We start from the raw sequence: 26,540 nt of genomic DNA on the forward strand, positions 1-26,540 counted from the left end.
GACTGTCCAGGGCACCGATGCCTAAATGGGGGGACATGTGTGGATGGTGTCAACACCTACAACTGCCAGTGCCCTCCCGAGTGGACAGGTGAGCAGTGGGACTGGAGGGAAGACCTCAGGTGGGACATGCGCTGGTGTCTGGACTGGGGCATCTTTGTGCCACAGGCCAGTTCTGCACAGAGGACGTGGATGAGTGTCAGCTGCAGCCCAACGCTTGCCACAACGGGGGCACCTGCTTCAACACGCTGGGTGGCCACAGCTGTGTGTGTGTCAATGGCTGGACAGGCGAGAGCTGCAGTCAGAATATTGATGACTGTGCCACGGCCGTCTGCTTCCACGGGGCCACCTGCCATGACCGCGTGGCCTCCTTCTACTGTGCCTGCCCCATGGGCAAAACTGGTGAGTGGCTGTTTTCCCTGGAGGCAGCAGGGAGTCGTTGATGGTTCTTGAGTGGCGGCAAGGATGGAGTCTGACTTGAGTGTTAGAATGATTATGGTGGAAGCTGGATTTGGGGTAAAGGGTGAGCCTGGGGGAGGCCTGGGAGGAGGCTGGCAAACAGTCCAGGGCAGAAGCCATAGGACTGGAGAGCTAAATCTTTGGAAGTGGCAAAGGTCAGAGAGGGTGTTTGGGAGGGGGACTTGGAAATGGAGAGGCAGAGGGTACTGCAGAAGCAAAGACTTGAGCATAGGACTCTTTTATAATCAGAAAAAGGGTCAATAGATTTAAAAACAGTATGTGGATGTTTCCAGCTTATTTTCAAATGGTTACAGTAGTTGAATCTAGGTGGTAGGTATATGAATAAACTTTACTGTATGTTTGAATTTTTCATTTATTATGTAAAAACCTGTATGAATTTTTCATAATAAATGATTGGGGGGAAATAGCTACTAAGAACACTGCTGGTTAATAAAAACCAAAACCAAAACACGAAACAATATTTGGGGGTTTGGGACTTTTGGGCAGAGCTGGGGTGGGGGGTCTGCCCTTGACCTCTGCCTGTTCCTTCCCAGGGCTTCTGTGTCATCTGGATGACGCCTGCGTCAGCAACCCCTGTCACGAGGATGCTATATGTGACACGAACCCGGTGAATGGCAGGGCCATCTGCACCTGTCCACCTGGTTTCACAGGCGGGGCGTGTGACCAGGATGTGGATGAATGTTCCATCGGTGAGGGGGCGCTGTCTGAGAGTAGGGAAGGAGGGGAGGGGCAGGTTATCAGCTGCCCACGCCCTTACTGGCTATGACTACTCCTGCAGGAGCCAACCCATGTGAGCACCTAGGCCGGTGCGTGAACACACAGGGCTCCTTCCTGTGCCAGTGCGGCCGTGGCTACACTGGTCCGCGTTGTGAGACCGACGTCAATGAGTGCCTCTCTGGGCCCTGCCGCAACCAAGCCACGTGCCTTGACCGTATAGGCCAGTTCACCTGTATCTGCATGGCAGGTGTGTGGTTGGCATGGCTGGGGCGGGGCCTGAGAAAAGGCAGCAGGCTGCAGGGGTGGGGAGGGGAGCAGGAGGTGGAGGACCTGGAACTGGGATCCTGAGAGATTGAAGCCTGGGATGAGGTGGAGGCAGAGCTAAAGCAGAATCTTCTTCGAGGCTGTTGGCAGGTCAAGTGGAGTCAGTAGAACCTCATGGGAGTGGAATCTGGGACTTAGGACCCACTGAGGGGCGGGAGAGACAAGAGGGCAGGACCAGGGTCTGGAGTAGGGGTCGAGGTGGAGCCTGCAGACAGCCCTGCACTGATGCTGGGGTGGGACTGAAGCTGGACACAAGGCTATGGTGGGTCCTGGGGCTGGGAGCTGGGGACAGGCATCATCTGAGGACTGGAGAGGGAAGGGGTGGTCTGAAGGCAAGGCCCATATGGAGTCTCATAAGCCTTGAACCATTTGGGACCACAGCAGGATGGAGGTCCAACCTAAGTCTGAAAACTGAATCTAGGGTTGGGCTGGGGGCAAGGCCAAGACTCAGGAGAACTGTCTATGAGTGGGGAGGGGTGTACCTCCCCCCTTGCTCTCCCTTTGGACCAGAGGCTAAGCTCCACTGCCTAATCCCCCTTCCTGTACCTCTAGGCTTCACAGGCACCTATTGTGAGGTGGACATGGACGAGTGTCAGAGCAGCCCATGTGTCAATGGCGGGGTCTGCAAGGACAGAGTCAATGGCTTCAGCTGCACCTGCCCCTCGGGTAAGGACTCTGGGCCAGAGAGCCTGAAAAAGATGTGTCCCTGCAGGGGCAAAGGCTCCAGGGTGGGACCTGATAAGGCCATGTTAGTGGATAACTGTTATAACAGAAACCGCCTTATGCAAAACATTGACATTAATTTAAAACGAAGTAAATGACATTAAGTTAAAACCACCCAAATAAGGCAGCACCGGTGAGGGGTGACCGCTCTGACCCTATCTGGGCCCCTGTTCATCCCACACTCCTCACTCCAGGCTTCAGCGGGGCTATGTGTCAGCTGGATGTGGACGAGTGCGCCAGCACACCCTGCCGGAACGGAGCCAAGTGCGTTGACCAGCCTGATGGCTACGAGTGCCGCTGCGCAGAGGGTGAGGGCGGGCCAATGACAGGCCGGCGAGAATCTGGAGGCGGGCCTAGTGGGGAAGAGGGCCAATAATAGCCTTGGGGAAAAGTTGGGAGCAGGGCTGCAGCAAGGCAGAACCCGAGCAGGGCCAATGACAAAGCCAGGAGCCAATGATGGACGTAAGCAGAGGTAAGGCTAGGGGTGGGGCCAAAGGGTCTCGCAGGATAGGTGTGCACTTAATTAGACGGGGCAGGTCCGATCCCCTCCATCCCGAGGCACCTCCCATATGTCCCTATTTCCAGTGGAGGGCGAGGCAAATCAGGGCTGATGGTGTGAAGATTGGAAGTAGGGTCACGCAAGGGGTGGGATTTAATTATGGAAGGGTTCTGGCCAGGAACCAGTCTTGGAACTTGTAGCTGGGTGGAACGGAGTCCAGCTGGGGGTTGGGGGGTGGGACCTGAACTGAACCCACCTCCTGTTGGCTCGATGGGCAGGGCCTGAGGAAGAGCTAAGCCAGGATTAGGCACAGGCCATAGCTCTGGGCAGGACCTTGACAAGTGGGCGGAATCTGACCCTCTGGCCCCACAGGCTTCGAGGGCACAGTGTGTGAGCGCAACGTGGATGACTGCTCGCCAGACCCATGCCACCACGGACGCTGTGTGGATGGCATCGCCAGCTTCTCGTGCGCCTGTGCCCCGGGCTACACTGGCACTCGCTGTGAGAGCCAGGTGGACGAGTGCCGAAGCCAACCCTGCCGCCATGGGGGCAAATGTCTAGACCTGGTGGACAAATACCTCTGCCGCTGTCCTCCTGGCACCACAGGTGGGTCTGGGGGCTGGGCTGGGGCAGGAACAGTACATCTGGTGGGGCACAGAGGGTTTGGGAATGGTGCTCCTGGCATGGCACAGTGGTGTCTACCCCTGCCATGTTCCCTTCCTCAGGTGTGAACTGTGAGGTGAATATTGATGATTGTGCTAGCAACCCCTGCACCTTTGGAGTCTGTCGGGATGGCATCAACCGCTATGACTGTGTCTGCCAGCCTGGCTTCACAGGTGGGCCAGTGGCTGCCAGGGCAAGGGGGTCTTTATAGAAAGAGAGTGAAATCACCCATCTTTCTTGGCCGGGTTTTGCCCCTCTCTTTGCATATGCTTGTCCAACGAGGTTGTCCACGCTTTGCTCTGAGGTCATGCTTTCTCTCATTGGCATGTTATCCCCATATTGGCTCAAGATGATCCTGAAACTTACGTGAGGGTGTTCAGGTTCAGGGACTGAGGTGCTTCTGAGTGGGGCCAAGGTAATCCTTGGGGGAAATGAAAGTGACTTCGTGTAAGTTTAGGGATGAGGCTGATTTGGGGCAAGGCATCTCTGGGTTGAGGAGGTGGCTGTCTTAATTTGTAGAAGAGCTCATGTGTTATGAAGAAAATGAGATTGTCCTGTTCAAGGGTCTTGCTGTGCTAAATGGGGCAAGGTTGTCCCTCCCTGGCTGGCTTGGCCATCCTTGTCCTGGGATGAGGTTGTCTGTGTGCTCCCCAGGGCCTCTCTGCAATGTGGAGATCAACGAGTGTGCGTCCAGCCCGTGCGGAGAGGGAGGCTCCTGCGTGGATGGGGAAAACGGCTTCCGCTGCCTCTGCCCACCTGGCTCCCTGCCCCCACTGTGCCTACCCCCAAGCCATCCCTGTGCCCAAGAACCCTGCAGTCATGGCATCTGCCATGATGCGCCCGGAGGGTGAGGCCTCTCCCCAACCCCTGACCTCACCCCTGCCTCCCTGCCCTCCTGCCAGCCCTGACTGCCTCCCCCTCCAGGTTCCGCTGTGTGTGTGAGCCTGGCTGGAGTGGCCCTCAGTGCAGTCAGAGCCTCGCTCGAGATGCCTGTGAATCCCATCCCTGCGGGGCAGGCGGCACTTGTACCAGTGATGGAACGGGTTTCCACTGCACCTGTCCCCCTGGTGTCCAGGGTGTGTGTCCCCACTTCCCCTCCCCAGGCCCTCCTCCTCCCTTCTTCATTCTCATTTCCCTTATGCTCCAACCTCTCTTCCTCCTCTGCATTTGCCCTTTTTATCTTTTCCTCCCCCACCCCTACCCAGGAGCTTGGGAGGTGCGTATCTAGGTGGGGACCCTGGGGGGAGATGGGAAGAAGGGGTCTCTCAAGACTGTCTCACCCTGCCTGCCCATTACAGGCCGTCAGTGTGAGCTGCTGTCCCCCTGCACCCCGAACCCCTGTGAGCATGGGGGCTACTGCGATTCCGGCCCGGGCCAGCTGGCTGTCTGTTCCTGCCCCACTGGTTGGCAAGGTACACCAGCTGCTTCTTCCTCCTCCTCTCCTTCACCTCCTCTGCCCCCTGCCCCATACTGGGTGATGCTGGGGACCCAGAGAGGTGCTCATCCCTGGCCCTGCCTTTTAGGGGAGCTTACTTCTGGGAAGAAACAGAGCTAGACACAGACAGTTGCAGCCCATGTGGTCAGTTCTGGAGAAGAGGAAGGGATATGGGGAAGCTAGGGCTCATGCTGAGAGTTTGGGGACAGCTTCCTGGAGGAGCAGACATGAATCACAGAATGCATTCGCCACCCACTGAAACAAGGAGAAGGCAGTTCCGGAACAGCATGTGCAGGATGCCCAGAGGCAAACTGTTCTTGCTTTCACCCATCTCAGTCTTCAGGTTCTTCCTGAGCACCAGGTACCCTCAGACCCTACCCTGCACCCTCTAACCCTGAATGTTATTTTCCTCCCCACTCCCAGGCCCACGATGTCAGGATGATGTGGATGAGTGTGCCAGCCCCTCACCCTGTGGTCCCCATGGTACCTGCACCAACCTGGCAGGGAGTTTCAGCTGTACCTGCCAAGAGGGCTACAGTGGCCCTTCCTGTGATCAGGACATTGATGATTGTGACCCCAGTGAGTTCAGGGGAGCTCTTGTGGGGGTGCTGCCCTAGGGAACATGTACCTCAAGCTCCTACTGTGTTCCTAGCATTTCAGTTCTGTGCTTTCATTTCATCTTCACAGTTCTCTTACTTTCCCTGTTCTACTCATGAGAACTGAGGCCCCACAGGGGTTAAGTGACTTGCCCATGGTCATGCAGCAGGTAGAGGGATGAGCTGGGATAGGAGCACAGGTCTGTTGGACTCTGAAGCCTATAGACTGCCTCTGGCAGCCGACAAGTTAGGACTGTGTGTAAAGTATGAGATAACAGGCCCCTGGCGAGTCTCTAGGAGCGCTGATCCATAGTCAAAAAATGCAATCTATACATGAATTAAATTTTGTGTAATAGCCCCGTTAAAAAGGAAACAAACAAAACAAAACAAAAACAAAACCAAAAAAGAAAACAAAACAGGTGATATGAAATTTAAACAATTTATTTAATCTCATACATAAAAATATTGTCATTTCAACATGTAATCAATATAAAATTGTCGAGATAGTTTACATTCTTTTTCCTTTTTTTTCATACTAAGTCCTCCCCATCTGAAGTCTGGTGTCTGTTTTACACTCATAGCGCATCTCAAGTTGGACCAGCCACATGGCAAGGGCTCAAGAGCCACATGTGGCCAGTGGCCACCATACTGGCCAGCACAGGTCAGAGGGAGGAGGCTTCCTGTGCTGAGCCCAGGAATTGAGCAGACACAACTAGCAGCTAAAGGCTCAAAGGAGACTTTTTTTGGCTCCTCCAACTCTGTCCCCCTTCCACATAGGTGAGGTTTCCAGATAATGGTGGGGACGAGGCCACAGAGAGGACAGAATTTGACCCCCCTGACCAAACGTGCCCCTCCTTCCCAGTTCAGCCTAGTTTCCTCCTGATTCCCCTTTATGCAAGGCACAGCTGGGTGAGGCTGGGCTGATCGGGGGTGAGGTGGGTGACCAGACCTCCTCCTTTTTGACCACAGACCCCTGCCTGAATGGCGGCTTATGTCAGGACGGAGTGGGCTCCTTTTCCTGCTCCTGCCTCCCTGGTTTTGTTGGTCCCCGCTGTGCCCGGGACGTGGACGAGTGTCTGAGCAGCCCCTGCGGCCCAGGCACTTGCACAGACCACGTGGCCTCCTTCACCTGCACCTGCCCGCCAGGTTATGGAGGCTTCCACTGTGAGCAGGACCTGCCCGACTGCAGCCCCAGGTGGGTGGGAGTCAGGGACCCTGGCATTGGATGAGGCGTGGGACCTGAGGAGTGGGGACAAGGAGGGAATCCTCGGCTTGGCACTCAACTCAGGACTCTGATGCCTGATGGGGCAGTGTCCAGGAAGGCGCAGGGCATCTATCGGGAGGTCACCTTAGGGACGCTGGTCCCTGAGAGGGCAAGACCAGGCCAGGGTGACGCCTCCACTTGTCTCCCACGGAGCCCTGAAGTACCTGGTATATTGCGGCCAAAGGACACGAAGGGGATGGGCCTCTGCAGGGACCGCGGCTTCTCCTTGGGGTAGGGGTCGAGTGTTCGCTCACCTAACGCTAGGAGGGGCCCAGGAGCGAGGGCGGGGCCTCCGAGGGGGCGGGACCTGACGCCCCACCCCCAACCTTTCCCTCCAGCTCCTGTTTTAATGGCGGGACCTGCGTGGATGGTGTGAATTCGTTCAGCTGCCTGTGCCGCCCCGGCTACACCGGCGCACACTGCCAACATGAGGCCGACCCTTGCCTCTCGCGGCCCTGCCTGCACGGGGGCGTATGCACTGCCGCTCAGCCGGGCTTCCGCTGTGCCTGCCCAGAGGGCTTCACGGGCACTCAGTGCCAGGTGGGCGGGGTCACTGGAGTCTTGGGGGAGGAATCTAGAGGGATGCTCTCAGAGAGGGGCCCGCATGGAATCCACGTCTGGGGGTCTGCTGGATCCTGGGGACGGGTTTGCAGGGTGGTGAGGGTCCTGCCTGGGATCCTGGGGTAGGAATCAGGAGAGGCCTTCTGGAGCCTGCCCAGGACCCTGGAGGAGAAGCTGGGGCATGATTCCTTGGGGTCCCCAAGCTAGGATACTGTGGCCTTCCTCTCCAGACGCTGGTAGATTGGTGCAGCCGTGCGCCCTGTCAGAATGGAGGTCGCTGTGCCCAAACTGGGGCCTCTTTTTACTGCCTGTGTCCCCCGGGATGGAGCGGCCGCCTCTGTGACATCCAGAGCCTGCCCTGCAGGGAGGCCGCAGCCCAAATCGGTGAGGGGGAGCATGTAGCCAGGTGTATGGGGCTCAGGAGGGTGTGTGTGCACAAACTTTCTGCTAGTGTGAAGAGGAGGGTGCAACAGCATATAGACATGATGGGGTGTGTGTTCAAGTGTTTTGTGGATAGGTGACTGTGTGACAGGGGCAGGATGGTGTGTATGTTCCTCACCTTGAGACAACGGAGATGTCTGCAACTCTGCATGTGACCTAGCTGGTGTGAGCTTCGAAGGGGTGTGTGTGTGGGTTTCAGATGTGTGACAACTTGATGGAGTGTGGGTGAGACCTTGGTGACATGCTGGGGGGGGATGTTGGGTGGTGCAGGGAAGAGGAGGTGCTGTGCCTGACGCCGCTGTCCTCTGCCCAGGGGTGCCGCTGGAGCAGCTGTGTCAGGCTGGTGGGCAGTGTGTGGACAAAGACAGCTCCCATTACTGTGTGTGCCCAGAGGGCCACACGGGCAGCCACTGTGAGCAGGAGGTAGATCCCTGCTTGGCCCAGCCCTGCCAGCATGGCGGCACCTGCCGAGGCTACACAGGGGGTTATGTGTGCGAGGTAAGGAGCACCCAGGGGAGGGCGCTAGTCACTTCTGGGTGTCTGGGTACACATTTCTGTGTGTCTGTATCCTGGTGTGGTGTGTCTCTCTGTAGGTGTGTCTGGGGTCTTGCTTTTGTTACTCTGGGTATATCTTTGTGTGTGTCACTCTGGTAGATCTGGAGGGTGTTTCTGTCTGTCTGGGTGTACTTCTGCCTTTGGTTGTCTCTTGGACATGTTTATGTGACTCTCTGTGTCTCTCTGGGTGTGAATGCATGTGCTGGTGTCTGAGTGTGCATCTCTGGGTGTGTGTGTCTTGGATGTATCTGGGTGTCTGGGTATTTCTCCTGTGTGTCTGTCCTGGGCACTTGTATGTGTGTGTCCCTTTGCACTGAGTGTATTTGTCTGGTGTCTTGTGTCTGGGTGTGTTTCCATGTACTGGGGGGGGTGTGTCTGTACACGGGACATGTCTCCATGTGTTGGATAACAGTGTGTCCTTTCACATTGGGATTCTCTGTGTCTTCATGGGAGTATCTGAGTGGGTCCCTGTCTTACTCCCACCGCAGTGCCCAGCTGGCTACACTGGTGACAACTGTGAGGATGATGTGGACGAGTGTGCCTCCCAGCCCTGCCAGCACGGGGGCTTCTGCATTGACCTTGTGGCCCGCTATCTCTGCTCCTGCCCCCCAGGAACGCTGGGTAGGCCAGGGCCAGAGCTGGGGGACAGGACGGGAGGCTGGGTCTCTGTCCCCTCCTGACTGTTCCCCCATCTTCCCTTCCCCCAGGCGTGCTCTGCGAGATTAATGAGGATGACTGTGGCCCAGGCCCGCCCCTGGACCCAGGCCCCCGGTGCCTGCACAATGGTACCTGTGTGGACCTGGTGGGTGGCTTCCGCTGCACCTGCCCCCCGGGATACACTGGCCTGCGCTGTGAGGCGGACATCAATGAATGTCGCCCAGGCATCTGCCACGCAGCACATACCCGGGACTGCTTGCAGGACCCAGGTGGGGGCTTCCGCTGCCTTTGTCGTGCCGGCTTCACAGGTGAGCATGGAAGAGGGGGTTGGCCTGGCATTCTGCCTGTGTTCGCCACTGTGGCTGATCCATGTGCTCCTGCTTGCCCAGGCCCCCGCTGTCAGACTGTCTTGTCTCCCTGTGAGTCTCAGCCTTGCCAGCATGGAGGCCAGTGCCGGCTGACCCCAGGCCCTGGGAGTGCACTGACCTTCTCCTGCCACTGTGTCCCGGTAGGTGGTGGTGACCAGTCACATCAGGGTCTCTGGGAGATTGAGCGAGAGCATGGCCTCGTGGGAGGCTGTGGCTTTATGGGAGAAGAGGTGTGAGAGAGAAGGGGGTTGTGGGAAATGTTGAAATTATCTGGAGGTTGTGTGTGGGGAAGGTGGCTGGGATTCGGAGGTGTGGCCTCTTGTGCAAGGCGGGGCTTACCTGCAAGGTGGGTCTCCAGTGGAAGGGGGAGAGGTTGGACCTGGGGACACTGGAGGCCCAACCTTTCCCAAGTCCTGATCCCCCATATTTTCCCCTCTCTCCGTTCAACCCTTAATCTTCTCCACCCTTCCATTTCTCTTTCCCTCCTTCCCCTCTCCCTGTGTCTCCCCTTTTCTCTTTCCCTCCCCCTCGCCCCCTTCGCTTTTTCTTCTGTCCCCCCACCCAACCCCCAGCCGTTCTGGGGCCCCAGTTGCGAGCGGGTGGCGCGCTCCTGTCGGGAGTTGCAGTGCCCCGTGGGCGTCCCGTGCCAGCAGACGGTCCGAGGGCCGCGCTGCGCCTGCCCCCCGGGGCTGTCGGGTCCCGCCTGCCGGGGCTCCCGGGGGTCGCCACCTGCGGCCGCCAACGCCAGCTGCGTGACCTCCCCGTGCCTCCACGGGGGCTCATGCCGCCCCGAGCCGCTCGCGCCCTTCTTCCGCTGCGCGTGCGCGCCAGGCTGGACCGGACCGCGCTGCGAGGTCCCCGCGGCGGGGCCCGAGGTCCCCGAGGAACCTCCGTGCCCGAGAGCCGCCTGCGAGGCCAAGAGCGGGGACAAGCGCTGCGACCGCGAGTGCAACAGCCCGGGCTGCGGCTGGGACGGCGGCGACTGCTCGCTGAGCGTGGGCGACCCCTGGCGGCAGTGCGCGGCGCTGCAGTGCTGGCTCCTCTTCAACAACAGCCGCTGCGACCCGGCCTGCAGCTCGCCCGCCTGCCTCTATGACAACTTCGACTGCCGCGCCGGCGGCCGCGAGCGCACCTGCAAGTGAGCCCGTCCTCAGTCTTGTGTCTTGTCTGTCCATGTGCCACATCTGACCATCCATGGGCCCTGCCTCTCTATCTGTCCACCCATTGGCCTTGGTTTATCAGTCCATCCTTAGTCCGTCTGCTGGATTGCCCCTTCATTTTCCACATCTGTTTCTTGGTGTACCCTGTCTGCCCATCTGAATGCAGTTTGCACCGCATCAACCTATCCATGTGCCATTTATGTCTGTCTGTCTTCCCACTCCTGTGCGCTGTCTGTCCATCCTTGGGCCCCTTCTGCTGCTTCTCTGTCTGCCTGTGTACTCCATCAGTCTCTCCCTATGCTCTGTTTTTCAGTCTTCCTGTCCACCCATGAATTCCTTTCATCCCTCTGTGCACCTAGCTGTCTGTCTGCACCCCTGCTTGTTCATCCTTGGACCTCATCTGTCCATCTGTCTGTCTCTATGCCAGTCTGTCCATCTGCATGCCCCATCTGTCCACTTGTGCATCTTTGTGCCCACTTGTCCATCCATGCACCGTTTTTGCCCCTTTATATGCCCATCCATCTGTCCATGCCCCTGCCTGTCTATCCCTGTCCTTCTCCTGCTCTTCTGTCTGTTCATGAGCCCTGTCCATCTGTCCTATGCATTCCATCTGTCCATCCCTGTGCTCTGCCCTGTCTGATCCTTTGTGTGTCCCTCTGTCTGCCTGGAACCCTTTCCTCACTTTTATCTCCCTGTCCTCATTCCCACTTTTACTCTCCACTTTGCTCATTCTGCTCCAGCCACCCTCTCTGCAGTTCTTCAGATTCCCTAAACTTGGTCCCACCCCAGGGCCTTTGCACTGGCTATTCCCCCTGTTTGGAATGCTCTCCTTCAGGAAGCCACATGGCTCCTCCCTCACCTCCTTCAAGTCTTGGCTCAAGCAGTGAGCTTCTCAGTGAGCTCCTTCCTGGCCACCCTCAGCACTTCCCCTGCCTTTTTTTTTTTTTTTTTTGCCTTAGCATTTAATTCCATATAGCACTGTGTGTTTACGTTTAGTTTTTATTGGTGTGTAATTGAAATGCTTTATATTCTATTCATTCATTTCCTTTAACATCTGTCTCTGCCCAGCGGAAAGCCAGCTTCACCTGGGCAAGGATTTGTGTTGGGGCCATATTCTTAGTGCCTACAGCAACACCCAGAACATAGCAGACGTCTGTGAATAGTTATTGACTTATTAATAGTTATAGGGCGAATGGCTGGGTTTGCAGAAAGCCTGACTCATGTAGTTACAGTCCAGATCTCTGCGCTTGCGCTGTCTCCAGAGTCCGCCGGGTGCTCTACCAGGGGCTCTAGGGTGTGTGCGCATAGGTGTCCTAGGCCCCCTGACCACGCCCCTCTCGGCCCCTGACCACGCCTCTCTTCACCCCTAGCCCGGTGTATGAGAAGTACTGTGCGGACCACTTTGCCGATGGCCGCTGCGACCAGGGCTGCAACACAGAGGAGTGCGGCTGGGATGGACTGGACTGTGCGGGTGAGGTGCCAGCCCTGCTGGCCCGCGGCGTCCTGGTGCTCACTGTGCTGCTGCCGCCCGAGGAGCTGCTGCGCTCCAGCGCCGACTTCCTGCAGCGGCTCAGTGGCATCCTGCGCACCTCGCTGCGCTTCCGTCTGGACGAGCATGGCCAGGCCATGGTCTTCCCTTACCACCGGCCTGGTCCTGGCTCCGAATCCCGGAACCGGCGGGAGCTGGCCCCGGAGGTGATCGGGTGAGTGACTCCACCCCTGGGAGCCGTGGGGGCCACGCAGGCGCTGCGCAGGGCGTGGGAGGGGCACGTGGTCAGGTCTTGGGCGTTTACTTGCATTAACATCTGGGACAATCTTCTTGGCAGTATGCCAGCACATCTCAACCTCGGCGCCATTGACACTGGGGGCTGTATCGTCCTTTTCAGTGAGGGTCTGTCCTGGCTACTGTAGGATGCTTAGCAGCGTTCTTGGCTAGATCTACCCACTAGATGCAAGTAGCACACCCCTCTCCCCCAAGATGTGACACCCCCAAAAGGCCTCCAAGGGTCCTTTGGGGAGCAGACTAGTTCCTGGTCTAGTGCTAGCTACTTCCATCTGGAGAGGCAGGGGTATAGCAGAGTGTTTAAGGGCGTGTGCAGTGTTTTGTTTGTTTTTTGAGAAATGGAAAATATAGAACTCTCCTGTTGGTGGCCTGGTAGAGGGGCCAGAAGGGAGATGTGGCTTCTGAGCAGGGTGGGACTCTGACACCGAAAGGAGGACTGGATTTTAGAGGTGAGGGGCAGGGGCTCTGACTGGGTGCGGCTGGGATGGGGGAGATGGAGAGGATGGCTGAAGTGCCAGCCCCTGGCTGGGGTGACCCAGTTACTGGAAGGGTTCTCATCAAGATGAAGACACAGGGTGAAAACCAGGGGTCGCTTTGGGACTTGCAGAGTCTGGGGAGGGTTTGGGGGCCTCATGGAGACCCCCAGGAGGCAGCTGGGGTCTGAAGATTGAGACAAGAAAGATGAAAGTGTTTGGCCATCATTGAAGCCATGGGAGGGGCTCAAAGAACTGGGGAGGGGAGTGGGGACAGAAGAATGATCTGAGGATGCTGAGTCCTAAGGACTGGCTGAGGAAAATTAGCTCAGAAAAGAGAAGAAGGAGCAGCCAGAGACAGAAGGAGACCCAGAGCATGGGGATACTGAGGGTCCTGAAGAAGGAGAAAGTTTGCAGGGTTGGGTTCCTGGAAGTAAAGCCTGAGATGGAGAGTCAGCTACATGTGATGTATTGAAAGGATGCTCCCAGGAGAGAGGGAGTGAGGGAATGAGGAAGCAGGATGGGGCAAGGGAAAAACTGAGGCAGGAGGTAGCCTCTCAGTCAGGGTCTGGCCTCAGCCTGCTCCCTTGGGGAGCTCTGGAGCATGAATAGCACCTCAGAGTTGGTCCCACCTTGAGATAGGAGGGACAGCTTTTGTACACCCCTTGTCAGCCAGTCACTGGTGGAGGGCTTCCCTAAGGGGTGTCACCTCCCGAGGGAAGGGATCCCCACTTTGCTGAGGCCAGTTCCCTGGAGAATGGGCAGCTGTCACCTGGTGGAAGCCAGTGCTCATAGCAGGCACTATGAGCACCAGCCCGATAAAGGAGCTGCTGACATGAAAACAATGGCCATTGGATTCATGGCTCAGAGGGCACTGGTGGCCACAGCAGGACTTGTTTTGGGGGTGTGGTGGGGTTGAATGCCAGATGAGAGGCTTTGCGTGGTGGAGACTGGTGAGTAGAGATGCTTTTCTAAGCCTGGCATGGGTTGGGAGAGATGGGTTGGGGGAGATGGGTTGGGGGAGATGGGACGAGGTTTGTAGCAGGTGCCTGCTGGGCCTGCCTGTCCTGCCCCTGTGTCCCCACAGCTCGGTGGTGATGCTGGAGATTGACAACCGTCTGTGCCTGCAGTCACCGGAGAACGACCACTGTTTTCCTGATGCCCAGAGTGCGGCCGACTACCTGGGAGCGCTGTCAGCGGTGGAGCGCCTTGACTTCCCGTACCCACTGCGGGCCGCGCGGGGTGAGGCCCAGCCCAGCGGGTGATGCGGGTGGAGCCGGGGGCCTCCCATGGTGGGGTGGGTCCGGCCCCTGGTTGAGACCCCCTGCTTCCTGCCCACAGGGGAGCCGCTGGAGCTGCCGGAGCCGAGCGTGCCTCTGCTGCCCCTGCTGGCTGCCAGCGCTGTCTTCCTGCTGGTCATCCTCGTCCTGGGCGTCATGGTGGCCCGCCGCAAGCGGGAGCACAGCACCCTCTGGTTCCCCGAGGGCTTTGCGCTGCACAAGGATGCGGCTGCTGGCCACAAGGGCCGGCGGGAGCCTGTGGGCCAAGACGCACTGGGCATGAAGTGAGGACCCTGCCCCTTCCCTGTCCCTGACCGTGGGGGCCTTGTGAGCCCTTGACCCCATCCTGACCTGACTCTGACCTCTGACCCCAACTGACTTCAGACTCTAGCCTGGACCACAGTGCCCATTCCCTTGACCACTGACTCCATAATCCCTGGGGGTCATCCCTGATTTGTGACCTTTGACCTCATTTCTTATGATCCGGTTCCCCTGACTCAATCCTACCCTGACCCCACCCTGACCCCAACCTGATGCTAGCCTCTCAGACTTCACCCTGATACTCAAAATTAGTTCCCACAGTGACTTCTGACCTCATGACCCCTGTCTATGCCCCAATCCTTTGCTGGCCCCCTGACCTTATCCTCTGTGAGCCCCAGTAGTGCCTCTGGTGCTAACCACCTTGACCTTTGACCTAATCTCTGACCCCCTTTCTGCCCCAGCTCAGTGTTCATTCCCCATGATCCACAATCCTGACATTGGCCCTGAGCCTCACTTCCAACTCCCTGATCTGACCCTCAAGACCCCAACCCCACCCTGACCTAATCCCTGAATTTACCCCTCTCCTGTGACCCTATGACCCCCTGACCCTTCCCAGCAATCTCCTCGATCCTGTCTACATCTCTCACCTGTTGTGAAGATAACTCTATCGTCCATGACCTCTGACGTCATCTTCTATAACCCCTGCTGTGTGCCTGGGATCCTCACCTGTCCCATAGTGATGGCTCTGACCTCTGCCCCCACCCCTGTCCCTTCCCCACTTCCATCTTAATAGACTATTTTTTAGTGGAGGCACCGTTAAACCCAGGACCTCGTGCATGCTGAGCATGTGCTCTACCACTGAGCTATACCCTCCGCCTCCCAGTTCCATCTTAAGACCCTAGCCACCATCCGTGCTAACCCCTGACGGTACCCCCTGCAACCTTGACTGCATCCTGTATCCCCTCATCGGACCCTGCCCCCTGCGCCTACTGACCCAGCACGTCTCCATTGTCCCCCTCTCCCCTCCCCTCTTCCCATTGTTCCCACAGGAACATGGCTAAGGGTGAGAGTCTGATGGGGGAGGTGGCCACAGACTGGATGGACACAGAGTGCCCGGAGGCCAAGCGACTGAAGGTTGTGTCCCCTTTTGTGTCCCCACTGATCCTTGCCTTCAGGGTCCTGGGTGGGGGCTCAATGGTCAGTGGGAGAGCCAGGGAAGTCACTGCTATTGCCAGCTCTGGAGAACAGTTCTGGCACCCACCCCATCCTGTGCCTCTAACCAGGCCAGCCTGGCCTCTTCCTAGATGGGATGCCCTGGTCCAGACAGTGACTCTGCTTTCTCTCCATTGCATCCAATTGAGTCCAGTGTGCCCAGCCTGAGAGAGCTCCCAGCTAGTCTCTTCCTATCCTGGGCTGGAAGTCCGAGATCAAGGTGCTGGCAGGGTGGGTTCTTGGTGAGGACTCTCTTCCTGGCTTGTAGACGGTGCCTTCTCACCGTGTCCTCGTGTGGCCTTTCCTCTGTGTGTGCACACGCAGAGAAAGAACTCTGGTGTCTCTTCCTCTTCTTATTAGGACATCGGTCCTATTGGATTAGGGCTCCACCCTTCATTTAATCCTAATTACTTCCTTAAAGTAACTGGAGATGACAAGACTTACCTCCAAATACAGTCATGTTAGGGGTTAGGGCTTCAGTGTTCGGCTTTTGTTGCACAGTTCAGTCCATAACAGGCTCCTGCTAGCAACACTTTTTTCTCTCTCTTTTTTCACTGTTTTGTTGTCTTTTTTCTTTTATTATTATTATTACCATTATTATTTTGCTAGCATTACTTTGACACTCGCTGAATGTCTTAAATGCACAGAAAGTACCTTATTTCATTTTTATAATGATGTTATGAAGTAGCTATTCAAACACCCCTCCATTCTTAGCTGCCCCTGCCCCACCTATATTTTGATGTTTGTTGACATGGAGACGTCTATTACAGTCGACAGCTAAAGAAATCTGCTTGCCCCAGGCATTTTGCCCCCACTTTTTCTTCTAAAAGTGAGTGTTAAGTAGATGGCACAGGTGTTTTTGAGGTGTCTTAGCACTGAGCAATGACTGCATCATCCTGATCTTACCGATGAGAAGCTCAGAGCTCTGATGTGATTTGCCCAGGGTCACAAGCGTACTTAAGTGACAGTGTCAGACATTGAATCCACATGGAAGGTTGTCCCATCCTCCCTGACCTTTTCTGTTAGCTGTCCTTCACCTGGCTCTCCCCTTTCATGAAATTCAACTCCCCACCTGGGCACTTAAGCTCAGGTCAGGCTTGATCGGTCTCTGTGTTTGGTGTCCACAGCCCAGACTTTTTTATTTATTTATTTTTATTTTTATGGAGGTGTGAGGCATTGAAATCAAGAGAAAGGAATTAGAAGTGAACTACTTCAAAGGAGGCAGTACAATGTTTACTATTTTCAGACATTATTGCAAACATGTAAAACACAACAGAATTATACCAGAAAGCCAACATGAAAATTAGTCAATTCCGTAAGGTAGAGTTGGATATGAAATGCACAAAACTCAGTACTTTTGTATGAACAACTAAATGCTGGAAGATATCAATAGGGAAATACATCATTTACAATAATAAAACCAAAATACCTAGAGCTACACTTGATAAAATATGCTAAACATATGAAATAAAATGGTCTGCATCAATCCCATGGTCCCCATTCCCTACAGGTCAGCGACTCAAGCACTGGAACGTTTTGCATTTCTTCTGTTAAATTTAAAGGTTTTCTTGTCCTTCTTGCTACTGTTATCAATAGAACTGTCCTCTTACTGTCGTTTTTGGTGTGTTCCTGCCTCATGTACTGACAGGTGTGTGCTGACAGGCGCTGTGCTCTGGGTTTCTCCCTTGATCCCCCACCATGGGTTCCCGGCCCCTCTTCCCTTCCAGCCCAGATTAAAACACCAGTTCTTCCTCTTATGAGTTCTCTGAGCTCCACATCGGCTTCCCACTTCCTTATCTTGAGAAGCAGGATGTTAATGGTTTCTTGGGGCCACGTGCGCATCTCTGTGAGAGAGGCCTGTGGGGATGCCCAGACTGTCTCTGTCTCTCCCAACTCCTTTTGAGAACCTGGGTCCTTGTGCCTCCAGGTAGAGGAGCCCGGTGTGGGGGCTGAGGATACCGTAGACTGCCGCCAGTGGACTCAACACCACCTGGTTGCTGCTGACATCCGCGTGGCACCAGCCATGGCGCTGACACCACCCCAGGGTGACGCCGATGCTGATGGCATGGATGTCAACGTGCGTGGCCCAGGTCAGTGATGGTGTCCCTCCCCCCTGCCCCCAGAATGCCCCTTACCCATCCTACTGGTGAGAGGTTGCATTTGGGTCTGTGTTTTGGGAAGAGCTGAGTGTGTCTGAGCATCCATCTGTTGGGGGTATGTGTTAATCAGGGCTCTTGGTTGTAAGTGATAATAGCCTAAACTTAGTTAAAACAGGGGATTTACTGGCTCTTGTAAATGGAAGCTTCAGGCACATTTGGATCCAGGACTTACCACCTGTTGGCTCCAGCCCAGGCAAGCTTTCTTCTGGGGACACTGATGGCTACAGGTCGGACAAGCCTCATAAAACTTTTTCCCCATCTGTACCATCAAAAGTCCCAGGATGAGTTCTGATTGGAGGGACTAGGGTCAATACCCATCCCTGAACCAATCAGTGTGGCTTGGGGCCTGGAATATGCAGATTGAGCAGGCCTGGGCTAGATGCCTGTCCCTGAAGGAGGGGGTTTGGCTCTACTGAGCGTGTGAGGATGGAGAATGGGGTACAGGTGGCTCCCTAAGGGAAACCAGGGCAAATGCTCATGCAAAGTATAGGAGAGCATGTTACCTGGAGCCTCTTAGATCTCTTTGATGTATCTGGGGGTATTCCTCCCCCAGCTCTGTTTTGCTTTTGCTCCAAATGGCCTGCATCTCTAGCTCTCTTTTGAAGTCCCCCAGGCTACTGGGGCCTGAGGTGCCTGGTATTTTATGTCCCTGGGGGCAGCTGGTAACCAGTGAGTGTGGGAGTGTGAAAGGCACAATTCCTTTGCCTCAAACTGGATTATAGCTCTGAGGTACAACGCAGCCTGCAGAGTTCCCCTTTGGGATCAGGCTGAGAGAATTCTCCAGGAGTTTGCCTGAGGTTTTTTTTTTTTTTTTGTATTCTTTGGTATTGTTGTATAGTCAGTTTACAGTGTTGTGTCAGTCTCTGGTGTACAGCATAATGCTTCAGTCATACATGAATATACCTATATTCGTTTTCTTATTCCTTTTCATGGTATGCCTGAGGTTTTGCACACATCTTTGTATCTCCTGCTGCATAGGAGCCCTTCTGTGATAAATCACATGTCCATGAATCCTCATTCTGGGTTGGCTCCTGGGGCACCTGATACAAGTGTGTGTGTGTGTGTGTGTGTGTGTGTGTGTGTGTGTGTGTGTGTGTGATGGGAGGGTTTGCCACTCCCTCTTGTGCTTCCACATGTCCCACTTCCTCCTGATGCGGCACCCATGATTGTGTTACCTGGAAAGGTCCTGTGCCCTCCTCCCTTGTGACACACTCCTGGTCCCTGCAGATGGCTTCACCCCGCTAATGCTGGCCTCCTTCTGCGGAGGGGCCCTGGAGCCAATTCCAACCGAGGAGGACGAGGCAGAAGACACATCAGCCAGCATCATCTCAGACCTGATCTGCCAGGGGGCGCAGCTTGGAGCGCGGACAGACCGCACTGGCGAGACGGCCCTGCACCTGGCTGCCCGCTACGCCCGGGCCGATGCGGCCAAGCGGCTGCTGGATGCTGGGGCAGACACCAATGCGCAGGACCACTCAGGCCGCACCCCCCTGCACACAGCCGTCACTGCCGATGCCCAGGGCGTCTTCCAGGTGAGATGGGCTTACTTCTTTGGACTTCAGAGCTGGGACAGGCCTCAGACTGATCTGAGTTGAGCTCTGGTTCTGCCTTTCAGAGTTCATCTTTCTCATTTGTAAAATGGGGGATATGTGAGAGCACAGTCTGGCAAGTAGCTGTTTGTTCCCTGAACCCCATCAGTTCCATGGGTATAGGGGCTGGGGGCCTCCGGGGGCTTAGAAGTGGTCCTGGTTCTCTTGTTCTTGCCATAACTCCCCCTGCTACACCCCTGTCTCCCTTAGATTCTCATCCGGAACCGCTCCACAGACCTGGATGCCCGCATGGCAGATGGCTCGACGGCACTGATCCTGGCGGCCCGCCTGGCGGTGGAGGGCATGGTGGAAGAGCTCATTGCTAGCCATGCTGATGTCAATGCTGTGGACGAGCTGGGTAGGCTGCTGGGGAGAGCGGTGGGTGGGGGCTGAGAGGATGTCATCTGGGCCCTGACTATCTTGTCGGTGTGAACTCACACCCACACATGGACCCAGTCAGTGAAGCACATGCACACATAACAGGGTTTCGACATGGACTTAAACTCTCATGCATTAAAAAAAAAAAAAAAAGTCACCCCTTAGCCCATATTGCACAGCAATGATATAGAAAAAGGTGCCCTTTCCTAGCACTTCATTTCCATCAGCTTTGTTAGAACTTACTCTGGTGCCATCTACTGGACATCTAGTGTAATACACCTGCAAATCAGGCAAATCTCTATGTGAAGGTCACTCCCTGGAAGTGGCTTACTTGCACAGAGATGTGCAGATTCACGGCAACCTGCCCTCGTGTGTAGAGAACCTCACACAGCCATACACACACTCAGACTCTCAGAAACATCCTTTGGAGCTGGTGTTCTCAATCTTAGCAACATTGACATTTAGGGTTGGGTCCTTCTTGGTGCTAGGGGCCGTCCTGTGCCAGGCAGGATGTTAAGTAGCATCTCTGGCCTTGACCCACTAGATGCCAATAGCACCTCCCAGTTGTGAGCACCAAAAATACCTCCAGACATTGCCAAATGCCCCACAGGGGAAAATCACCCTTGGCTGAGAAATACGGTTGTCCAGTAGAACTTCCTGTGATGATGAAAATATTCTTGGTCTGTGCCGTCCAATATGGTAGCCACTGGCAACATGCGGTAGCTGTTGAGCACTTGAAATGTGACTGGCATGAACAAAGAACTAAATGTTTTATTTCACTGAATGTCTTAACCTTTGTCTTGACTGTTTTTTAAAAAAAACAAAAACCAGCTGTATTGACATATAATTCACATGCCATACAATTCATCCATTTAAAGTATAAAATCCAATGACTTTTAGTATAACCACATAGTTGTGCAGATATCATCACAGTAAATTTTAGAGCATTTTCATCACCTGAAAAAGAAACCCTCTTGGCCCTTATCCCCCCAAACCCCCTCCTCTTCCCAGCCCTAGGCAACCGTCAGTGTACTTTCTTTCCCTATGGATTTGCCTATTCTGGTTATTTCATATAAATGAAATCATACAACATGTGGTTTTTTTTGACTGGCTTCTTTCACTTAGCATAATGTTTTCAAGGTTCACAAATGTTGTAGCATATATCAGTATTACTTCTTTTTTGTTTTTTAATGACTAAATAATATTCTACTATATGGATAAACCACTGTTCATTCATCCATTCATCCATTGATGGACATTTGGATTGTGTCTGTTTTTTGGCTGTTATGAATAGTGCTGCTATGGACAGTCACATCTAAGATTTTGTGTGGACGTACGTTTTCATTTTCTCTTGGGTATATCCCTAGGAGCAGAATTGCTGGGTCATGCTCCCTATCCAAGGCTATATTCTAGACAATTCCTGTCCTCCTGCTGGGGGTGGGGGGTGGGCAGTAAATGAGCCTGGTCCTGACCCTGACCTCTCCCCACTTCCCCCCAGGAAAATCTGCCTTACACTGGGCTGCAGCTGTCAACAACGTGGAGGCCACCTTGGCGCTGCTCAAAAACGGAGCTAATAAGGACATGCAGGATAGCAAGGTGAGCCCTAGCCCCCCGGCCCATCTGGGAGCCAGCCCTGGCACAGCCTTCACTGGTAGCAGAGAGCAGGTTGGGGTAGGCTCATGGGGGCATTTACCCTGCCTGCAGCCAGCTTTCAGGTGTGGGATTTGGGTCCAAGAGGCTCCAATAATGGATCAGAGGAGGAAGTATATGGCAGTTGCTGTGTGACCTTGGGCAAGTTGCTTAACTCCTCTGAACCTCTCTTCTCTTTTTTGAAGTGGGGAAGCAACAGTGCCCATCTCATTGCCTCTTTTGAGGATTCAGTGTGCTAATGCTTTTGTAGGGTGCTTACCGGATCCTCAGTAAAAGATGGCTCTTATGATTGTTGTTTAAAAACCCTTGCAAGGTGGTATTCCTCTCCTTTTATAGATTAAAGAGTGAGGCTTAAAGGGGGGCCGGGATGGATTCCATCCTTATTTTAAATTTCCATATTATATTTTTTGTGGATTTTTTTTGCATTAATCTTAATTTTTAAAGATTGCATTAAAATGTCATTTATTTTGATGACTGAGATTTTTGACGCTCCCGTAAATCTTGTGCCTAAGGCGAATGCCTCAGTCTCCTCACCCTAGTCCTGGCTCTGGAGCCTGGAGCTTAGTAGGTGCTGGATGAAGGTGGCTTAAAGGAAATAACTTGCCCGGTTTTCCCCAGCAGAGCTGAGATTCCAACTTGTCTGGAGAGTGTGAACTCTTAGCTCTCAGATTTCCCCAGAGACTGGAGGGAGGCCTCTGTGATGTGGGCTAGGAGTTAATCCTGACTCTTGCGACCCTGTCATCTTGTGGGTTCTGTGCCCTCACAGGAGGAGACTCCGTTGTTCCTGGCCGCCCGGGAGGGCAGCTTCGAGGCTGCGAAGCTGCTGCTGGACCACTTTGCTAACCGTGAGATCACAGACCACCTGGACAGGCTGCCCCGGGATGTGGCTCAGGAGAGGCTGCACCAGGACATTGTTCGCTTGCTGGACCAGCCCAGTGGGCCCCGCAGCCCCCCCGGCCCCCACGGCCTGGGCCCCCTGCTCTGCCCACCCGGGGCCTTCCTGCCAGGCCTCAAGGTGGCCCAGTCCGGGGGAAAGAAGAGCCGCAGGCCGCCGGGGAAGGCGGGGCTGGGGCCGCAGGGCGCCCGCGGGCGGGGCAAGAAGCTGACGCTGGCCTGCCCCGGGCCCTTGGCCGAGAGCTCGGTCACGCTTTCGCCCGTGGACTCGCTGGACTCCCCGCGGCCCTTTGGTGGGCCCCCCGCGTCCCCCGGCGGCTTCCCCCTCGAGGGGCCCTACGCGGCTGCCGCAGCCACGGCTGTGTCGCTGGCGCAGCTGGGCGGCGCGGGCCGGGCGAGTCTCGGGCGCCAGCCCCCCGGGGGCTGCGTGCTCAGCCTGGGTCTGCTGAACCCCGTGGCCGTCCCCCTCGACTGGACCCGGCTGCCCCCACCGGCCCCGCCGGGCCCCTCCTTCCTCCTGCCGCTGGCGCCGGGACCCCAGCTGCTGAACCCCGGGAACCCCGTGTCCCCCCAGGAGCGGCCCCCACCGTACCTGGCGGCCCCGGGACATGGCGAGGAGTTCCCGGCGGCCGGGGCCCACGGCAGCCCCCCCAAGGCCCGCTTCCTGCGGGTCCCCAGCGAGCACCCTTACCTGACCCCATCCCCCGAGTCCCCCGAGCACTGGGCCAGCCCCTCGCCTCCCTCACTCTCGGACTGGTCCGACTCCACGCCCAGCCCGGCCACTGCCACCGGGGCCACGGCCACGGCTGCTGGGACACTGTCTGCCCAGCAGCTCCCGCTGTCGGTTCCTGGCCCCCTGGCTCAGGCCCAGACTCAGCTGGGGCCCCAGCCTGAAGTCACCCCCAAGAGGCAAGTGTTGGCCTGAGAGCCCCCCAGTTCCTGGATTTGGGGAGGCTGAAGAGACAACCCGTCCTGACTCCTCTCTCTCCCCTTTTAGTCCATTTCATTCTCTCCATTCCCCTCTCCTCCTCTACCCTACCCCGCCTTGCGGTGTGACCAAGAGGTCACCAGCCTAGGGCTTCAGTCTTCTTTATTTATAAGGGATGCAGGCTGACTCCCACCCTCTAGTCTTGTGATGAGTCTGGGACATCCTCCTGCCTCTCCTCTCTTCCCTCCCCCCCCCCAATTCTCTCTTCCCTCCTTTCTTGCCTCCTCTGGCCTCTCTCACTCTTCATGCTCTGACACGAGTGGATTTTTATTTTTTTTTTTTTACATTTTGTATAGAAACAAATTCATTTAAACAAACTTATTATTATTATTATTTTTTACAAAATATATATATGGAGATGCTCCCTGCCCCCCTGCAAACCCCCCAGTGCCCCCGTGGGGCTGAGTCTGTGGGCCCATTTGGCCAAGCTGGATTCTGTGTACCAAGTACACAGGCATGACCGGGATCCTGTGTACCGAGTACACGACCCTGGTGTGTACCAAGTAGGCACCCTTGGGCGCACCCTCTGGGGCTAGGGGTTGGGTGAGACTTGGGAGTCTCCTCGCCACCCCACCTCCCTCACTTCACTGCATTCCAGATGGAACTCTATAGCTTTGCTAGGGAAGTGCCCTTCTGGCCCAGAGAGCCCGCCCCCAGACGCCCCCATCCTAGACTTAAGAAACTGGGAGGTGGGGTGGCCAGGGGGAATATAAGGACCAGGGGAGATGTGTGCATTTCGCTTTGTCTCCCTGTAAATATGGAAACGCAGGAAGGGAAGGAGCTGCCTGGATGGCACCCCTGCCTCCTAGTACTCCCCTGGCCCAGCCCCATGGCAGAATAGAAGTATTTGTAGGCTATTTTTGTAATATGGCTTCTGGTCACAATCCCTGTGTAGCTAAATTCCCAGACCTTGCATTGTACAGCTCCCTCTCCCCTCACCACCTAATAAAGGAATAGTTAACACTCAATGTCATTGTTCTGTGTCTAGGTAAGACAAGGGTGGTAGTGGTAGCGTTTCTGTCTTTTCAGGGCTAACCTGAACTCCTGTCTTGCCATCAGCCCATTTGGCTTGCCTGCCCGCCCACTCTTGCTTCCTTTTTTGGCAGATGACTCCACTGATTGGACCAGAAGTGGTCACTTAACTTAAATTGAGCCAATCGGATGCTCTTGCTTGAGAACTTTTTTTTTTTTTTTTTCAAATGGAGATGCTACGAAAGTTATTGGTTGGTGGAGCTTCTAAGGCCAGGGCAGATGGAGAAATATTGATGGCCAGTTTAGGGTGGTGGGTACCAATAAGAAAACAAGGCAGAGGAGTGGAGCTATGCAGGGGGAATCAGAGGTGAGCACTTAAATGGCTCCAGAGTGTCGGAGGGAGTTTCTCAGTTCTAGATAGAGTCTCAGTTCCAGTTAACTGACCATTTATTCCATTGACATCAATGAGTTTTTATTGACTTCTAAGTGCCCAATGCTGGTTCTGCGTGGATCTCACCTCTACTTCATGCTCCCTTGGGTTCTGAAGACAATGCTGTACTCGTATAATAAATACTCCTTTGCACATACCAGCTTGAACGGGTTTCTATGTCTTGCAAATAATTGTGCCCAAAGACAAGGTTGCATTTACGGTGGGGTCCTCCAGGAAAGGAGGATGGAATGTAATATTCAGTGGTTCCCCCTTCAGCTGGAGTGCTCTTGGTTGCAACTGACAAAAATCTACCCAGCAAACAAACAAAAAACCCAATTTATTAATTCATGTAACTAAAAAGGATCAGTTTCAGGGGAGATTTGCTCTAGTGGCTCAAATGAGATCAACAAGAGCTGAGTTCCTCTTCACCTCTACAGACTTCTCTCTGGGCATCAGTTTCATCCTCATGCTCCGTGTGGTACCGAACCCAACTTCTCTTCCCACTCACAGCTCCAGCCCTCCCTCTTGGTTAGCCAAATAGGTGCAAAGATTATAGACCATACTACACGTTCCAGAGAATTGAGAAGATTCTAGTCTGGGGGTTGATTTTGTAATGATTTCAACTGAGTCACTCATTCATCCTCTAACCTAGCGTTTCTTAATGTTGGCACTATGGACATTTGGGGCCAGATCCTTCTTTGCTGTGGGAGGCTGTCCTGTGCATCGCAGGATGTTTAACAGCATCCCTGACCTTCACCCGCTAGATGCCAACAGTACCGCCTCCTCTACTGTGACAACCCAAAGTGCCTCTAGACATTGTCAATTGCCACGCAATGCAAACTTACTTTCGAGCATCACTGTGCTAACCAGTCACTATGGCGATCAGCTACAGGATGTGCTGACTTCCTATAGCAATCAGTCTCTGCTCTGGAACTAAGGGTGGGGTAAATTTAAAGGCAACCAGGTTTGCAGAAGCAGGAATTCTGTGTAAACAACCAATAAATGTTCACTCCACCTCCTCTCCTTTGGCTAAGTCTTTGGAGTTGGAAAATCTCTTTTACTGTTGTCTCAGGTTTATTTTCTGTTCATTTATTTATCCTCTACATGCTTATTAGGCACTCACTGAATGCCAAGTCCTGGACAAGTTGTTGGGAGTAGAATGGTGAATTATACATGCTCCTTCTCTGCTCTTATGGAATTTCAGGCTAGTTAGTGGTGTCTTTTTGGATCTTACTATTCCAGTACGTGCTTGACATTGACTGCAAACACCTGAACTTCTCTCTCTCTCTTTTTAAAAATACTCATCTCCTTTCTTTTTTTTAAATTGAAGTGTAGTCAGTTTACAATGTTGTGTCAATTTCTGGTGTACAGCATAAAGTTTCAGTCATACATATACATACATATATTCATTTTCATATTCTTTTTCATGATAGGTTACTACAAGATATTGGATAGAGTTCCCTGTGCTGTACAGTAGAAACTTGCTGTTTATTTTATGTATAGTAGTTAGTAACTGAAAATACTGAGCTCCCAATTTATCCCTCCACCCCTCTACCCTTTCCCACCTGGTAATCACAAATTTGATTTCTACGTCTGTGAGTCTGTTCCTGTTTTGTAAGAGTTCATTTGTCTCATTTTTTTTAGATGCCACATATAAGTGATGTCATATATTTGTCTTTCTCTGTCTGACTTACTTCACTTAGTATGATAATCTCTAAGTCCATCCACACTGCTGCAAATGGCATCATTTCATTCCTTTTTATGGCTGAGTAGTATTCCACTGTATATACATATACCATGACTTCTTTATCCAATCATCTGTCAATGGACATTTAGGTTGCTTCTATGTCTTGGCTATTGTAAATAGGACTGCTATGAACATTGGGGTGCCTGTATCTTTTCAAATTAGAGTTTTCTCTGGATATATGCCTGTTTAGTCCACTTAAAAAAGTTGTTTTGTTTTCTTACTGTTGATTTTTGGGAGTTCTCTATATATTCTAGATGAAAGACCTTTGTCAGATGTGATTTGCA

At 54.2% G+C, this 26,540-nt stretch overlaps 1 protein-coding gene across 1 annotated transcript in view; it reads left to right on the top strand.

Moving 5' to 3' along the window:
• Positions 1-24,664, top strand: part of NOTCH3 (notch receptor 3) — a 31,953-nt gene extending 7,289 nt beyond the window's left edge. The window contains exons 5-33 of the mRNA XM_032465392.1: positions 1-88; positions 166-399; positions 1,011-1,166; positions 1,256-1,441; positions 2,071-2,184; positions 2,436-2,549; positions 3,113-3,346; positions 3,466-3,576; positions 4,058-4,250; positions 4,328-4,479; positions 4,702-4,815; positions 5,262-5,417; positions 6,404-6,629; positions 7,037-7,238; positions 7,490-7,643; positions 8,014-8,198; positions 8,744-8,876; positions 8,963-9,220; positions 9,302-9,420; positions 9,853-10,418; positions 11,811-12,143; positions 13,784-13,938; positions 14,038-14,260; positions 15,287-15,371; positions 17,377-17,539; positions 18,836-19,140; positions 19,408-19,555; positions 21,074-21,171; positions 21,992-24,664. The exon at positions 1-88 is cut by the window's left edge and continues 35 nt beyond it. Of these exons, the coding sequence (XP_032321283.1) occupies positions 1-88; positions 166-399; positions 1,011-1,166; positions 1,256-1,441; positions 2,071-2,184; positions 2,436-2,549; positions 3,113-3,346; positions 3,466-3,576; positions 4,058-4,250; positions 4,328-4,479; positions 4,702-4,815; positions 5,262-5,417; positions 6,404-6,629; positions 7,037-7,238; positions 7,490-7,643; positions 8,014-8,198; positions 8,744-8,876; positions 8,963-9,220; positions 9,302-9,420; positions 9,853-10,418; positions 11,811-12,143; positions 13,784-13,938; positions 14,038-14,260; positions 15,287-15,371; positions 17,377-17,539; positions 18,836-19,140; positions 19,408-19,555; positions 21,074-21,171; positions 21,992-23,044 (6,258 nt within the window). The 3' untranslated portion in view covers positions 23,045-24,664. The remainder of the gene's footprint in view (positions 89-165; positions 400-1,010; positions 1,167-1,255; positions 1,442-2,070; positions 2,185-2,435; positions 2,550-3,112; positions 3,347-3,465; positions 3,577-4,057; positions 4,251-4,327; positions 4,480-4,701; positions 4,816-5,261; positions 5,418-6,403; positions 6,630-7,036; positions 7,239-7,489; positions 7,644-8,013; positions 8,199-8,743; positions 8,877-8,962; positions 9,221-9,301; positions 9,421-9,852; positions 10,419-11,810; positions 12,144-13,783; positions 13,939-14,037; positions 14,261-15,286; positions 15,372-17,376; positions 17,540-18,835; positions 19,141-19,407; positions 19,556-21,073; positions 21,172-21,991) is intronic.
• Positions 24,665-26,540: the final 1,876 nt, after the last annotated feature.

This window comes from Camelus ferus, chromosome 22 (assembly GCF_009834535.1).
Source record: "Camelus ferus isolate YT-003-E chromosome 22, BCGSAC_Cfer_1.0, whole genome shotgun sequence".
In the NCBI taxonomy this organism is placed as follows: Eukaryota; Metazoa; Chordata; class Mammalia; order Artiodactyla; family Camelidae; genus Camelus; species Camelus ferus.